Source organism: Notolepis coatsorum, assembly GCF_963971535.1.
Source record: "Notolepis coatsorum genome assembly, chromosome: 10".
NCBI classification, from domain to species: domain Eukaryota; kingdom Metazoa; phylum Chordata; class Actinopteri; order Aulopiformes; family Paralepididae; genus Notolepis; species Notolepis coatsorum.
In genome coordinates, this window is record NC_140174.1 from 118742700 (window position 1) to 118760825 (window position 18126).

At 45.0% G+C, this 18126-nt stretch overlaps 1 protein-coding gene across 1 annotated transcript in view; it reads left to right on the forward strand.

Annotated features, from left to right (window-relative positions):
• cep120 (centrosomal protein 120) overlaps positions 1–18126 on the forward strand; it is a 218286-nt gene that overhangs the window by 48206 nt on the left and 151954 nt on the right. Inside the window, exons 4-5 of the mRNA XM_084323233.1 lie at positions 9205–9349; positions 17074–17216. Of these exons, the coding sequence (XP_084179359.1) occupies positions 9205–9349; positions 17074–17216 (288 nt within the window). The remainder of the gene's footprint in view (positions 1–9204; positions 9350–17073; positions 17217–18126) is intronic.

An 18126-nucleotide genomic window follows, 5' to 3' on the forward strand; every position in this document is an offset into this window, starting at 1 on the left:
CTTTGGGGGGTATCTCCGTCTCTGGGGGGGGCTTCTCCAGTGGGAGGGCTGATCCCCCCCCAAACCGCCAACCGGGGAAAGAGTGCGAACCATATAACTATTTATATTCATGTAATGTTTTCTTATTGTGTTGTTAGCTTTATTTTCATAAATGTATGCGGTGATTTCGGTGACATGGGAGGTACAGAGGTGGGCAGGCTGGGTTCAGTGGGGGGGGGGGGGGGGGGTGTCGAGGGGAGGGGCCATCGTTCCGGCGGTTCGACCCGGGGGAGGGGGGGCCTTGCGTGTTGTGGGATTGGTGTGGGGGGGGGTGTGGGGTTTCCTGGGGTCCTCGGCCGCCATGGCCTGGGCGGTCTGGTCACCGGGCCGGGGGGGCACTGGGCTTGGGGTCGCGGGGGGTCGTGGGGCCATTGCGGCGTGGTGCTTTGGCCTTCTGCGGGCTTGGGGTTCTTGGGGACCTGGCGGTCGGGCGGGGGCGGGGTGGGGGCTCTGGGTGCTCGGCTCCGCGCATGGTGGACCAGGATATGGAGGTGTTCTGTTTCTCGGGGAGGAGGGCGGGAGGGAGGGAGGGAGGGGTTTCTCTCAGGGGGATCAGAGTGGCTGGGCTTTGCCCGGCGGGGCCCTGTGTGTTGGGGGGTCGGTGGGCATGGGGTGGGGCTCTCGGTGGCATGGTAAATAGCGGGCTTGGCTCGGTGGGGGGGAGTCCCCTATCCTTTCCTCTACTGGGCTGGCCCAATTGATTCAAGGGACCCGTGTCGCTGGGGGCCCGGCTGTGAGTGCAGCGGCCTGGGATATGGGGGGCTCCAATGGGCTTAACTCAGGGGAGGGCATGTCGGGGGAGGAGGACCATAGTTTCCGCGGTTTGGCCCGGGGGGGGGGGTCTTGGATGTTGTGGGGTCGTCAGCCGTGGGGTGGGGTGCTTGGTGACATGGGAGCTAGCGAGCTTGGCTCGGTGGGGGGAGTGCCAGCCCTCGAACCTCTGCTGGGCCTGGCCCAATCAAATTCAAGGTACCCATGTCGCTGAGTGTCGGGGACGGCCCTGGGATGTGGGGGAGCCCTGTCTCTGGGGGGGGGGATGGCGGGAGGGGGGGGGGTTCCTCTCATGGAGGTCTAGTAGGCGGAGCACGGCCGAATTCAAGGGGCCCATGTGCTACAAGGGGCCCATTGCTACTACCCTGCTGTATAGTGTGTATTTTCCTAGTGTGTATTTTCCTACTACCCTGGTATATAGTGTGTATTTTCCATTCTTACTACCCTGGTGTATAATGTGTATTTTCCTACTCCCCTAGTGTATAGTGTGTATTTTCCTACTACCCTGGTGTATAGTGTGTATTTTCCTACTACCCTAACTGGTATTAGCATCCACATACTTGAGTTCTCATCCTTTCTATTTTAGTGAACAGTATAGATGGTTTTCAACTCGACAACATAAACATTCTGAATGGTCTCAGGTTTATTCCTTGTTGCAGTTGATGCCACTAATATATCAACAACCGGCTGTTTCCCCGTCGTGTCACGGTTCCAGTGTAACCGCCTGTAGACCCGGGAGCGTTTAGTTTGGTGTCGTTTGACAAAACGGACCGCAATAATAACAATCCATTCTTCTCCATTAGAGAGATCTAATATGCTTTTATTGTGCCACAAATGCAGCAAATCAAGGCACTAAGTGCTACACTGTTGAGCTCTGTTTAGACCTGTAGCGGAATAGAGACTAATATTTTACAATTTTGTTATTTGCACACGGACGATCATAATGATTTGCTGTGTGTTCTGTCTGTGCCAGAGCCTAAGTGGGGCCGTTTCTAGCCTGTTTCAACCCTATTTGGCCCCACCTGTTTACCGAGTAGTGTTTCCATTTGTGTCCAGGGTGCTGCAGGTTGTTAAAAGGTCTTAAAAAGTATTAGATTCATAATTCTCAATTTAATGCCTTAAAAGGTATTAAAACGTTACATTTTTTTATTTAATTTGCACAGATATAAAAAAAAAAAATTGGGGGCAGCTCGGCTGTCGGGAGATGAAATAATATTAAATATATGAAATGTTTTTGTATTCAAGTCGTTGTTATTTGCGGGGCTACCGGGAGTTTGGCGTGAGAATTTAAGATACGTTATTCCTTTATTGATCCCCCTTGGGGAAATAAGTGCTAGTTCAGTGTCACAGATAGCCCTTTCACACCGGCAGGGCTCCGGTTCTAGCTCCAGCTCCGTACTGGAGCCTCTGAACCTTAGTGCTCTCTGGCGTTTACACCTATTTAAGCAGAACCAACGTTCCACCGTCTCCGTCATCAACGGGGGCGTTACTCGGGCGCAGGTAAACATAATGCACAGAGAAAGGCTTAGCGAGCCTCAACGGCGAGCGCACACACGCACACACACGCACTGTATATGTTTGAAATGAATCGTTCCAGAAAAGTAGGCTTCTATTATTCGAATTACTTGTTTTAATGGGTATCATAGTAGTAAGTCCTCCTGTAGAACATGACCTATTATTACCATGACATCTGATTTATTAATGCCAATACTGGACGACAAGCGCAATTGGCACTTGACAAGTGTAAACGATGGATTAGTCACTCACAGTTAACGTTGGACCGTTTAGCGGATCCTATGGATCCTATGGTCCTGGGTTCAAATCTCTCGATTACAAATTATTATAATTTTTTTAACGTTAATTCATTTATCCACTCTGGTTGGATGGTGTATTGTACTTGTGCTGTATAATGACGATACATTTTAATCAAATCTCATTTAGAAATCGCTACCTGTTGAGTGGATCAGCATGGTGCAATGCCACACCTCCGAAGCTGTTTTTCACATTCTGTCACTGTCGTGTCCATAGACAGCGTAGCGATCTCAAAATGATATTCGATTAAAACGTATTGTCATTATACAGCACAAGTACTGCTCCGGTGATGCACGCACACACAGAGTCTGACGTATACAACCAACAGGTTTATAAGCAGAGTCCAAAATTAACGACTGGCACCAAAATGCCTGTAAAGTTAATATGGTGAAATCAACGAGTTGAATTTGAATGTGATCACGTTACCGTTTTTTTCTTATTTATGTTCTAAATAAAGAGAGAAAGAAAGCCATTTACTGTAGGTTCCTGCAACTTAAAAAAGTACAGTGTATATAAGGTTGCACAATAGTTTAACGTTGAACATGAAAACACACACACACACACACACACAGTGGAACAGAGGACGGAGCAATCACATATTACAATGACGCGTCTGTTTCTAAGATGGCCCCAAGATTTCATTTTAGTTATTTAAATGTGTCTTTTATTTAAAAAAATATATATTTAAACCACAGGGGTCAGCAACCTTTACTATCAAAAGAGCCATCCCCCCCCCACAAAATTAAATTCATCTGGAGCCGCAAAACCTATTTACCCTTAAACTAATAACACAGTGTATAACGTTTTATATATAGTTATCCCCAAGCATACCCCACATTTTGCATACCCAAAGTAATTTGCGATGTATTATACTTTATACTTATTTGTTGTATTTATGAAATTATAAAACAACACAAATATTCGTTTTGACATTTTATTGCTGTTTTTACCTGTTATAACAACGGAAAACCTCAAACTCTTATGAAAGGAGAAAAAAGACTGGCATGTGTAGACCTACTTTGAAATAAAACACAGAAGAGGAGAAAAAACACTGGCCCAGAACTCTGCAGGTATATTTGAGTCCTTCCCTTATTTGTGGAACATTTATAAAATAAAATGTAGTCCACTTTGAAAAAAGACTACTGTGGGAAGTTGAAGGAAGAGGCGATACAATAATGCGCGTGACAGGTCCTTCAGTGACTTCCTACTTTATTCATTCACAGAATCCACCTCGTACACACACATACCACTCCCCTATATCTCCTCCCCTGTGACGCTTCAACTCTGGCGTGAGAGACTCCCTTAATGTGACACCACACAGGCCCCCCCCGAACACCCAGAGTAGACATACCCTGCAACCCCAACCCATACAAAAAAGAACCCAAAGTACTCAGCCCCTCGTAGGAGGCCTGACTACCCGACCATAACGACTGCGCAGGGGGGAAGGGGGAAAGGGCATGAGCCGGCGGCCGTCCGCGCCGGCGGCGAGGCTGGACTGGGGGAGAGTCCGGGGCTGCTGCCGGGGTAGAGGCAGACACGGCCGCAAACTTGCGGCAGGAGTGGGGTTGGGTGGACGGCCGCGCCGTCGGGGCTGAGCCAGCTCCACCGGCCCGTCCGGGGGCCACGTGTGCAGGCTTCAAACGGTCCACCGATATCCGCTCCTGAAGCCCCCCTCTGTCCACCATAAAGCTCTTGGGTCCCGCTTCCAGGACCCGGAAGGGCCCATCGTACGGAGCCTGGAGTGGAGATCGGTGGGCATCGTGGCGGATGAACACATACGGGGCTGACATCAAGTCCTTGGGGATGTAGGACAGGGGAAAACAGTGATGGGCGGGCACGGGAGCGAAAGTGCTGGCGGCGTCTCGGATGGCCAAGCGATGAGTTGCAGCTGACCAGTGGGCTGTGGCACCTGGGAGGAACTCCCCAGGGACTCTCAGCGGCTGACCCAACACGAGCTCAGTCGAAGATGACTGCAGATCCTCCTTTGGGGCCGAGCGCAGGCCTAGCATGACCCACGGCAAACGGTCGACCCAATTACTGTCCGTAAGAGCCGCCCGGAGAGCAGCCTTCATAGTGCGGTGGAAACGCTCACAAAGACCATTTGCCTGCGGGTTGTATGCCACGGTGCGGTGGAGTTTCACCCCCAAACTCTCCGCCACGGCGCTCCACAACTCTGACGTGAGAGACTCCCTTAATGTGACACCACACTACCATGTTTAGACCTACTTTGAAAAAAAACACAGAAGAGGAGAAAAAAAACAATGGCATCTGTAGACCTACTTTGAAATAAACCCCCAAACTATGCAGGTATATTTGAGTTCTTCCCTTATTTGTGGAAAATGTATAAAATAAAAAGTACATTTTTTGTTGTTTGCAAATTTCTCACCACGCTGGACTGGTTCTCCCCCTATCTGCAAGATAGGAGTTTTTCTGTGTCTACTGGCACTTTCACATCCAAAACTGCTCCATTGTCCTGTGGCGTGCCCCAGGGTTCTGTGCTGGCTCCTACTCTGTTTGCACTTTACATGCTCCCCCTGGGAGTAATCATTAGTCAATTCAAAGAGGTCTCTTATCATTTCTACGCTGACGATATCCAATTATATGTCTCTTTCAAGCCTGAACAATCTGACAAATTATCTGCCCTCTTTGACTGTCTGACTGCTGTCAAGGATTGGATGGCAAACAACTTCCTTCAGTTAAACGCAGAAAAAACTGAGGTTCTTATTATAGGCTCAGAAAAAGTTACCTCAGAAGTTGCCACATGCATGGGGACCCTCTCAACAACTCTGAGGCCCAAGCTCAGAAACCTTGGTGTGATCTTTGACCAGCAGATTGATCACCACATTAGATCTCTGACACGTACCTGTTTTTTCCATCTACGAAATATTGCCAAACTTCGATCTGTTGTGTCCCAGGTAGAGCTGGAAATGATTATTCATGCTTTTGTTTCATCCCGCCTGGACTATTGTAACTCCCTTTTCACTTGCCTCGATGCATCCACTTTGGGCCGTCTACAAATGGTCCAAAACGCAGCTGCAAGGCTGCTAACTAGGTCCAGAAAATATTGCCACATCACTCCCATCTTAGTTTCCCTTCACTGGCTCCGCATCAAATTCAGAATTCACTTTAAGGTTCTGGTCATCACCTATAGATGCTCCATGGTCAGGCACCTGCCTACATCTGCGACCTACTGCGTCCATACACCACGAACAGATAGTTCAGGTCGTCTGATCAGGGCTTGCTGGCCGTCCCCCTGTCTAGATTGAAGAAAAAAGGGGACAGAGCATTTGAAACCGTGGCCCCCAGGTTATGGAATGCTCTGCCCTTGGACCTTAGATCTGTGGTCTCTGTAAACACTTTTAAAAAGCAGCTAAAGGGCGGCTAGGTGGCGCAGTGGGCAAGGTGCTCACCACCAATGCAGGAGACGCTGGGTTCAAGCCCAGCTCTCTGCGTTGCTACCAGCTTGGCTGGTCGTTCATACTAATACAATTGGCAGTATTAGGGGGTGGGAAGCTGGTGGGTGGGGATCGGACGTTGTGGACAGCGACTCCTACAGGTCGGTTGGTGCGCCTGCGCAGTAGAATCAGGAAGCGACGAGGGCGGCGTGTCCCTCCCACGCAGACCCTCGCCGCTGAGAGATCGCGCTGTGCAGGTGAAAAGATGCGACGGCTGCTTCCTCGAGTACCGGAGGGGACACGTGATGCAAGGCTTCGTCCACATTGCGGCCGGCTTGTGGGAGGCATGGCCAACAGCGTTCGAGACAGGGGAGGGTAGAATTGGACAATACGAAATTGGGGAAGGGAGAAAAATAGAAAATGGGGAGAAAAAGTAGATACAAAAATAAATAAAAAGCAGCTAAAGACTGCTGTTTAAACAGGTGTTTGGCGAATTATGCTCTATGTAAATATTTTATGTCTTTTTTTATCTGTTTTGGTTTTCCTGATCTTTCACGTTTTTTATTTTCTTTTACCATGCTGCTATCTTTTGCACTGTATTGATGTTTTTACTATGTGAAGCACTTTGTGACCCTGGTCTGTGAAAGGTGCTATATAAATTTACTTACTTACTTACTTACTTACTTACTTACTTACTTACTTACTTACTTACTTACTTACATATCAGGCAAATTAATCTGTCCACGCTGAATTAAACCCTCTATTTTCCTCTGAGACTTTCCTTTTTTTGGATTTATCCATGGTTAGCTTACTGGGGGGGGGGGTCGGAAACTCAAGATTAGCCACCTGCAGAAGTCAGGGTCTGTATGCCCCATCAGTTATATTATACATTACAATAAATATGGTTGCCCATAGTAGAACATTTTAAATACTTGGGCATAGAGATATTCCCCACGCTGAACCAAATTACTAAGTACAACTTCACGGGTACTTATGATAAAATACGCCAGGATCTAGACAGGTGGTCGTCCCTTCCTAACTCCTTACAAGCCCGGGCTTCCATAATCAAAATGAACATCCTGCCTAGGATACATTTTATTAGCTCAATGCTCCCCCTGCCCCCTCCAATAGACCACTGGCGCAAGGTACAATCGATGGTATCTAAGTTTATCTGGAATAACAAACGCCCGAGAATCAAAAGGGCTACTACTCAACGTAGAAAACAAGATGGGGGCCTCGCAATCCCTGATTTTAAACTTTATTTCTGGTCCTTTTCACTGAGACCTCTGATGTGCTGGCTAGACCCTGTAGAGGCTGTATCGTGGCGCTCCTTAGAAGCGGCGGCGGTATCTCCGCTAAGATTGCAGGATGTAGTGTACTCCACTGTCTCTATTTCGAAATGCCGGCTGAGGTATGGACCGATCATAACTCACGTGATCCAAACGTGGCGTAATGTACAGAGGTCGTGTGGGGTTAAATGCCCATGGCACCTGGACTCTCCAATTTTTAATAACCAGCAATTACTTGTTGGGCACAAGCCGGTTAATATTCCTCAATGGCAAAGGAGGGGAGTGCATACTCTGGAGGATATTTATGATAAGAACGGCCTCCGTGCGTTTCAGGACTTAAGAGAATTTTATGATCTACCCGGCGAGTCCTTCTTTCTTTACCTTCAACTAAGGTCAGCACTGAGGGCGCATGGCGTACCGTGGGCTCAAGCTTTGCACCCACACCCCTTCCTCAGGCTCATAGTGGACAGGACGACATCCAGAGGGTTTGTCTCAGACTTTTATACGCTCTTAATTCAATCCACGTATAAAAATGTATCATTGGATACAATCTGGCGTGTGGATATCCCGGAGTTGGACCCCGAGTTTGACTGGGATGATGTTTGGGCAAATGTGGCATTATCTTCCCGCAACCCCAATCACCAGCAAATTAATTTTAATTATATTCATAGGACCTATCTTACACCTAGGAAGCTATTTGCTATGGGACTGATAACCGACTCTCGGTGCACTTTGTGCTCTCAAAAGACCACTGGCACTTATATGCATATGTATTGGGATTGCCCACCAGTGGCCCGCTTCTGGAGGTCAATAACGGACAAACTTTCAGATCTGTGTGGCTTAACTATCCCATTCACAGCTGTTACGCTACTCCTGAACGATATAACGACACTGCGCTATATGTCAATTCACATGCCATCTCCCCAAGGGACTAATATTGGCAGACTGATTGACCTGTTAACCAACTTGGAGGAAGAATTTCTTTCTTCTTACACTTTACCTTCGGCGAGTTCGGCAGTCTTGAACATGTGTAAGGGACCTAGGCTATCTACAATAAATCTGCGGCAACACTCTCATAAACAATCTTTTAAGTCACTCCACTTTGTAAAGGTGGGGAAAGGTTGGCATGTTTGAAGACATTTTTGTTATTGAAATTGCCATCTGTAATTGATAGGTTGGACGCTGTTCTTTTGTCTTTATAATTTATTATTCTGTATTATTATTGTTTGTTATTCTCCTGTGAAGTTATGTTTTTTGTTACTGTGGTTATTGTGTTGTCCTGTTTCGTGTAATTAATAATAAAAAATTTGATCAAAAAAAAAATATGGTTGCAATAAACACTAGAATCTAAATATATACTATGAGTAAGTACTGTAAGTGTACAGTATACACAGGTGCAGTATACATACATATATATGTTGTAGTCCGTGCCGTTTAGGTAACTTGTAGAAAATAAACTTTATTTTTACCTTGTGCTTCACAGCAGTGATGTAGACACAAAATAGACATAGGTATAAAACGAGCATAAAATTGGCATGAACATTTTATTTTTATTTTAGAATGCTTATGTTGTCAAGTCTTGCTTATTTATATCGCAAAATTGGCCTTAAATCGAATGACACTGTGGCAAACGGGTCTTAAAAATGAAGGGTCTTAAAAAGTCTTGCGTACTAACTCACTGATACCTTCAGACACCCTGTTGGAGGGTGTATATTTAAAAAGCTCTCTCCTCCTGAATCTCTGTGTTCTGCCTGATGAACGGCTCTCTCCTGCCAGGAAGCAGAGTGGTACCCAGTAAATATACCAAGCTGCGTCCAGCCCTGCTCCCTGACCCTAACCCCCCTGACCCCCCTGACCCTGACCTTAACCCCCCTGACCCTGACCCCCCTCTCCTCCAGGAAGCGAAGTGGTACCCGTTACTCAGCAGTAAATACACCAAGCTGCGTCCGGCCCTGCTGCTCAACCTGCTGCTGGAGAACGACACCAAGGCGGCAGAACCCTCCCCTGATAGGTTCAAGGCCAAGAAGGCCCCGCCCAGACAAGGTACTGACAGCTGCTTCAATGTTGTTGTTGTTGTTGTTGTTGTTGTTGTTGTTGTTGTTGTTGTTGTTGTTGTTGTTGTTGTTGTTGTTGTTGTTGTTGTTGTTTATTAACACTTTGGTTGCCTTGGGTTAAATTAATGATATACCATAGATTGCCAGCGCTATTTGTCTATGGAGAAAGTCCCCTTCTTTGCAGGGCTATAACTTTTTAAATTCTATTGCTACATTGCCATTATTAGGGCCCATTCAAAGTCCTATATGTATTGTTCATTGTGTAGCAACGTTAAACTTTTTCATTCACATATTCATAGTAAAGTATGGTCTAATGTATAAGTATGTTTTCATCTCTTTCTGCAACTTTCTCCAGAACGTGATATATAGCCCCAAATGCATTATATTGATGATGAAATACAGTTTGATGGCAATCAGCGCGATATAAAAAATTCCAACTAGACGTACTTCTAGAAGTTACTACACGTCATCTGATGTTGACCGGATGGGCGAGGGGGCGTTTATAATTCCGTGGGCAGCGTTATACCAATCATCTAATGTGGGTCAAATGTTGATAAAAGCAGTTAGTATCGAAGATGGTAACGTTACACGCTGAAACTCACCCCAGTCTCCGCGCGCCGTTGGGCGATCATCGTCGAGTAGACATTTTATCATTATGGGATATATTATTACCCGGTCCATCTCCAGCTTGTATAATGGTATATACGTCCAAATCATGTTGTTTATCGAGTTATTGGCAATCGATCGCTATGTAGAGTGACGAGCTAGAATGCCGGAACCTATCCCGAGTGGCCGGAAGCAATACGGACATCTAGCACAACCTCCACTGTGCTTCCTGTTAAGCGGTTGCGCGATCGGCCACCAGATGGCGCTCCTGAACCGCCAGAGAGCTCAGTGGGTCCTGCTGGTGGTTCTCAGGCCAGCGGAGGGACATTATGGATCAGATCGCAGATTTTTGAAATATTGATACAAAGACGACGTACAGCGTCCCCCGGCAACTTTAGCATCGCCAGCAAAGACGTTGTAAATCGTTTTTAGGCAGTCAAAGTGTTAACTCAATCAGCACCAGAGGTCGTTTACAGTGTGGTAAGAACGCCACCGCTGTAAAGAATAGGGATACATGGCAGTGTTTGCAGGGCTCAAACCATATTTTATATCATAGCTATGGTTATAAAGCTATTGCCCATTTGACATCGAGTATCTATCGTTTGTGAAAAAGAAATTATTTCTTCATCCATACATTCCCGTTTTATACTGTGGTGAATATGAGTATAGTTTTAGAGTAATCCTGTCTAGTCCCAGATAACGCCACTATGCAGCGTTTAGTGCATTTCACTCAAAACCGTGCCGTTTCTCACCTGTATCAACAATCAATCTGAAATCAACGCTATATTATCGGTATTATGTTTCATCATGAATGCATGAAAGGGTGGGGGTAGTTTTTCTATGCTTTGATCGTCACCAACGGAATATGTTACTCACACACATTACACACATACGCTCGGATCGCAGTGAATGGATTTTTGGATCAACGCAAGATTGATCCCATATAGCCCTTACCTTGACTAGGATATACTCCAAAAAGAATAATCCAATTATCTGATCGCCATTCCAAGTATTGATGTCGATCGTGTTTGCCAACATAATCCACCACAGAACATGAACCGGGAGTGCTTGATTCTCCTCAATCCATGCATTATAAACGCTTGTCCTGCCCGACAAGGAAAACCCGGCCCGGACACTTTAGATCGACGCACAGCCCAAGCCAGAGAGTTTCAAAGGATGTGCAATACCGGCCACAAGGCGGCAGGCGGTGGTATTGGATGTTTGCGATCTCAGACTCATTCCCAATGATAACACAGGCTCCCTTGATGGATTATGAATGGGAATATCGAATAAAAGAAATAACGATAGAAAACCCGACTTTTCTCGGGTTTGGCGCTCAAGCATCAGCGAGTTAACCCGACTTTATTCGTGAGTGGCATCCAATGAGTTAACACTTTCTGCGCCAACCACGTAATTTTAAGTTTGTATATCCTTTGATCTTTTCCCTCTGATCCCGTTCTAAATCATCATCCGGGTCATTCTAGCCGTCCCTGGGTCGTTTGTATAAGTTGGAATTGCAATGCCGATCGAATATCACCAGGTGGCAGTATCGTCTGTGTCTGAACTGGAATTGCATTGGCGTGGTTACACGTCTTCCTATTTATTCCCAGAGTGTAGTTTATGAACAAACACCATCTAATCCCTGTTTATTCCCAGAGTTGTTTTTCCCCAAAAGGGGCATGGCACGACCGAGATAGAGGCTTGGCGATTCCTGTGTTTTCGTCTCTTCTATTCCTCCTCTTTGTTTTCTGTCCAACTGTCCCCCGTTCCTTCCTGTCCCCCGTTCCTTCCTGTCCCCCATTTGTCTCCTCAGCTGAGTGTCGTTGTAATGGTTCTGACGGTCCTGTTTTGTCCTCTGCTGTCATCTGCCGGTCTCATCTCTGTTCTATACTGATATCTGGGTAGAGAAGTCGCCTTTTCTTAGTCCTTGCCCCACAATGGTGGAACGAACTTCTCACCACAGTTAGAACAGCGAAACCCGTCCAATCGTTCGCCATCGACTAAAGACGCACTTCTTCAACCATTATCTAAAAAAATTATAATAATAATAATAATAATTCAATCTAACCCTAACTAACCTTACACAGCTGTACGCTAAGCCTTTTCACTAGGGGCACAGGTGCCCCTAAATGAAAAATTTAGGGGCACAGAATATTTTTTAGGGGCAAAAAAATATGTTCCTCCTGCCTCATTACTGTGGTCCTTTTATTTAACATTTAAGTGCTTTTGTTTTCAGGTTTGTATCTTTTATAATGAACCAACTGAAGTATTACCACAGCTGCAAACATTTCCTCTTTCATTGATAACAGTATTAACAGTGTTCATTAGGGATGGGTTAGGATCGTTAGGATTTTATCGATACTACTACTCTTATCGATTTGATACTGCTTAACACTTTCAGAGCCCAAGCTTAATCTTGATTTACTGCTTGAATGCCCACCATCCACTTCAATGTTAGCGTTAATAACGCCTAATCTATGTTTTAAATTATGGCTATGTGTCTAATCTGCCCATCGCTTATCAATGACTCGTTTTCCAGTCAACATTGTCGAAGCGGATTGTTTTTTTATCGGTTCATTTTCGTTTTATAGCATTTTGAAAAGCCCTCGTTTTCAAGGAAAATATAAATATTCCATGATAATCGCCCTTTACCGGAATATTCTAGAATACGCAAAAATCAAAAAAATTTGTAATTTTTTGGCCTATTTATGAATAGTTTTCAAATAAACGCTAGATTATTGATAGTATATGTGTACGTATGCACGCTATATAGGCGATCTGAAAAATCGATTCTCTGATTTCCTCAAAGCGATCGCCCACACACACACACACACACACATAGGGCGAACGCTGAGATCTCAGCGAATACAACTCTGATTATCCCAAGACTTGTAAAATAGATTCCTTACCTCAGATCAGATGTTCTCCAAAAAGATCATTCCAATTCCTGATCGCCATTCCAAAAATCTATCGCTTTTATTGATCCAACGCTACATACTGTACATATGTATTCCACACTGTTCTGAGGCTCCACAATGAATCCGATCGGCTCGGGTTACATGCCTGAGAAGTAAAATGTGGATTCCGGATTTTTCTTTTCTCATCCATTTTCATTGAGTCCATTCCAAAAGGGTGCATTACCATCTGGGAGACGATAGGGGGCGTTTTTATCACATCTGAGCTCCTACAAGGGCTGCATACCAACCGGAGACTCGGTTGATGAAATATGAATTCAGATCGCTAATAAAAAAATGTAACGCTAATTGTCGTCATGGGCATTCAGGCATTGGGCTGATAAAACGTCTTATCACGTTTTGGGCATTGAAAGTGTTAACGGTTCGGTACTTTATCGATACTCTTATCGGTTCTTTTTGATTATTTTGCAAGAATTCTTTTTTTTATTAAGAACATAATCGACATTGCTTTATTATTCTTTTATATAACTATATTACTGCACATGGCTACTTTTTGATCAATTAATACAAGCAGTCAGATAAATTAACTATTTTGGGACTTTCTATTTTATTTAGAAAGTTCTTAAATCAGAATGTCCCACCCAATACCCAGCTGTTAAAAACGGTTCAATACTCCCATTTTATTAGTAGAGATACTTTTAGAACAATAGCCTGATGATATATTTTCCATGAGTTTATTAGGATCCCCATTAGCTGTTGCATGCATCCACTCAACATGAGTTGAGTGGATGCATGACCGGAGCAGTGTGTGTGTCTGTGAGAGCGCACGCTTTGCGTAGTGGGCGTGTCAACAGTGTCAGCTGAACTCGCACCAAACAAGGCATAGGGAAATAGTCAGACATCCCAGAATTATTTCATAATACAAAGTTTCTGAATGGATATTTGGATTAAACCAAGTTGTATGCAGTGATGACCAGTCTTTCCCCGCGGAACACAAGTTACTTAACGTTACACGGGTCGCGCTATGCATGCTTAGCTTGCTAACGATAGCAGTGTAACTTAATGTTACACACGTCAGGCTATGCATGCTTAGCTTGCTAACGTTAAAGGAAAACTTCAACATTTTGGGAAATTAGCTTATTTAATATCTTCCCTGGAGTTAGACAAGAAGATACATACCTTTTTTGTCTATCTGCATGCAGTAGGCTTAGGGAACGCCCGCACCGTTAGCGTAGCTTAGCTTCATCACTGGAAGTGGGGCAGTCCTTTACCCTGAAGTTCCCTACAGTCCCCTACAGTCACGAAATACACTCCAAATACAACTCCAAAACGTTCCTGTAAACATGTTGTGACCTGTGTATTTACCACGTGGAGAAATAAAAAATAATTGAATTCGACATTTACGTTTTCTAAGCAAATATACTCGGATTTTTTTTTTGCCGAACCACTCCTCTCGGGGCGCAGTGATTTCACGCAACGCAGTGCTACTTTCTAACGTGACGCCAGTGTTTGTTTACATTCTCATTTCATTCAAAGGATCCGAACCGATTGAAGTTAGTTAGTTTAGGTTCGTGTTAACGTTAGATAATGTACAAAATAAACGTATTTCCGGTGCTTTAGACGTCGCTCTTTTATTTTGAAACCCCCCCGACCAGAAGTATAGTAGATGCTTCGTTATCTGCTTTAGTGTCCGGTTCTGTGTTTGTTGGTTTTCGTTAGCTAGCAGCATATCAACACCACACGCCATGGGAATACTGTTTTCTAAATTGTGGAGGCTTTTAATCGTCAAGGTAAGAGGATTTGAAGGCATGGTATCCATAAACTTCAATCGGTTCGGATCCTTTGAATGAAATGAGAATGTAAACAAACACTGGCGTCACGTTAGAAAGTAGCACTGCGTTGCGTGAAATCACTGCGCCCCGAGAGGAGTGGTTCGGCAAAAAAAAATTCCGAGTATATTTGCTTAGAAAACGTAAATGTCGAATTCAATTATTTTTTATTTCTCCACGTGGTAAATACACAGGTCACAACATGTTTACAGGAACGTTTTGGAGTGTATTTCGTGACTGTAGGGGACTGTAGGGAACTTCAGGGTAAAGGACTGCCCCACTTCCAGTGATGAAGCTAAGCTACGCTAACGGTGCGGGCGTTCCCTAAGCCTACTGCATGCAGATAGACAAAAAAGGTATGTATCTTCTTGTCTAACTCCAGGGAAGATGTTAAATAAGCTAATTTCCCAAAAGGTTGGAGTTTTCCTTTAAGATAGGAGATAGCAGTGTAACTTAATGTTACACAGGTCGTGCTATGCATGCTTTTTTCAAACGTTTCGTTCTCTCCGCTATGATGAGCTCTGCTCTGCTTCAGCACGGACAGCACCTCTCAAGTACCCGTATGTGCATGTGTGAGTGTCAGTCGTGCGAGTGTGTAAGTAACAGCCCCGCTCCTCGGGCAGACGGAGAGAGACAGAGGGAGGAGAGATATAGAAAACGGCCAACAAGATTAGTTCGCAACGTTTAAATTCCTTGAAAAAAAGGACTGAAATGCGAATGAAAGGGTTGAAATCAGTACTCGCAAGCAGGGACGTGCACAGGACTTTAGAGGGGCAGGTGCTCAAAGGCTGAAAAGAGCACTACACTTGTGTGTATATATTAACCGAGCGCGCGTAGCTCGCAAGCGTGATTTTTAAGGTCCGTTTTCGGGTGGGGGGCCCCCTTTTTATGTTTTTTGGTGGGTTTTGGTGATCAAATATTGAATATTGAACTATAATACCGTACTTTTCGCACTATAAGCCGCACCTGACTATAAGCCGCAGCAGCTAAATTGAATGATGTGTACATATATAAGCTGCACTGGACTATAAGTCGCAGGTGTTTGAATGTTTAATTACCATATGTAATTAGCTTTGGGACACAATACTGTCGGACAAATAACAAGCATTAACTCATTTACAAGTTGTATTAAGTTTAGCAAATAAGGGAACAGATAAATAACATTTCAATGCAGTCAAAAAAGCAATATTTAGATGTTTACATTTTCGAGTTTGGTCACGTCGAGTCACATATAAGCCGCACCGTTATATAAGCCGCAGGGTCAAAAAATGGGGGAAAAAGCCGCGGCTTATAGTCCGAAAAGTACGGTAATCAGTGCAGGAGCTCACTTATCCTTGAAAGACACTTTTATCACTGACTTAAAAGGCCCATACATCTCCATAAATGTTCAGGGGGGAGGGAATAAGTGCTTACCCTACAGACCCCAAGAAGTGCTGTATATTCTGTATTGTTTAATATAAATGCATTTTTTATTCCAATCCCGATTTGTATTTGAGATTCCCAAATCCCATCGGACTTGACTTCTTCGTGTCCCTCAATGCGTGTAATACCAGCATTCAACTGTATGCGCCACAGCGGTTTCTATCATCATCATCACCACCCACGCTATGCATAAAATATATAGGTCCGCGGAGAGGCACGCTGAGGAGGCTGTGCAAACTGCAATGGAATATGGGGCATCTCTCTCTCTTTACCTAATATTTTGATTCTATCCTGACATTTTTCAGTTGGAAGGGCAGTCTATATGCGTAACGGTAAAAAAAAATATATATTCAAAAAGGGCACTTTTTTGATGAGGCTCAAAAAGGCAGGTGCTCAAGCACCCCTTGGCCTCTATGTGTGCACGTGCCTGCTCGCAAGGGTGCCCCCAAATATTTTTTTCTACTTGCACAGGCTATTTTTAGGGGCAATATGCGACGCCCTCGTAGCACTGTACAGCCCTGCCTTACTGTCATGCACTTGTCCTAATAAACTAACCTACACTGACTGTAGCACTCAACACTTTGATGAACATTGTTACTCAGCTGATAGAGTTGTGCCCTTCCTGATGACTTGTCGTACAGAACTTGTAAGTCGCTTGTAAGTTGCTTTGAGTCAGCTAAATTACTAAATGTAAATGTGTGTGTGTGTCTGTGTGTGTGTGTGTGTGTCTGTCTGTCTGTCTGTCTGTGTCTGTGTGTCTGTCTGTGTGTCTCTCTCTCTCTCTCTCTCTCTCTCTCTCTCTCTCTCTCTCTCTCTCTCTCTCTCTCTCTCTCTCTCTCTCTCTCTCTCTCTCTCTCTCTCTCTCTCTCTCTCTCTCTCTCTCTCTCTCTCTCTCTCTCTCTCTCTCTCTCTCTCTCTCTCTCTCTCTCTCTCTGCTCTAGGTTCTCCGGTGGTCCTCCTGCCCCAGAAGGTGGAGGCTGTGCTGGTCCAGGATCAGGGTTATCACCAGATAGGACCTCCTGACCTCTGTACGGACATGTTTGTGCTGTCGGTCACCGTGGCGTTCGCTACTAAACTGGAACAGGTAGGGACCACTTCCTGGTCTATAGGAAGGTGTAGTGGTTACTTCCTGGTCTATAGGGAGGTGTAGTGGTTACTTCCTGTTCTATAGGGAGGTGTAGTGGTTACTTCCTGGTCTATAGGGAGGTGTAGTGGTAGTGGTTACTTCCTGGTCTATAGGGAGGTGTAGTGGTTACTTCCTGGTCTATAGGGAGGTGTAGTGGTTACTTCCTGTTCTATAGGGAGGTGTAGTGGTTACTTCCTGGTCTATAGGGAGGTGTAGTGGTTACTTCCTGGTCTATAGGGAGGTGTAGTGGTTACTTCCTGGTCTATAGGGAGGTGTAGTGGTTACTTCCTGGTCTATATGGAGGTGTAGTGGTTACTTCCTGTTCTATAGGGAGGTGTAGTGGTTACTTCCTGGTCTATAGGGAGGTGTAGTGGTTACTTCCTGGTCTATAGGGAGGTGTAGTGGTTACTTCCTGTTCTATAGGTAGGTGTAGTGGTTACTTCCTGGTCTATAGGGAGGTGTAGTGGTTACTTCCTGGTCTATAGGGAGGTGTAGTGGTTACTTCCTGTTCTATAGGGAGGTGTAGTGGTTACTTCCTGGTCTATAGGGAGGTGTAGTGGTTACTTCCTGGTCTATAGGGAGGTGTAGTGGTTACTTCCTGGTCTATAGGGATGTGTAGTGGTTACTTCCTGTTCTATAGGGAGGTGTAGTGGTTACTTCCTGGTCTATAGGGAGGTGTAGTGGTTACTTCCTGGTCTATAGGAAGGTGTAGTGGTTACTTCCTGGTCTATAGGGAGGTGTAGTGGTTACTTCCTGTTCTATAGGGAGGTGTAGTGGTTACTTCCTGGTCTATAGGGAGGTGTAGTGGTAGTGGTTACTTCCTGGTCTATAGGGAGGTGTAGTGGTTACTTCCTGGTCTATAGGGAGG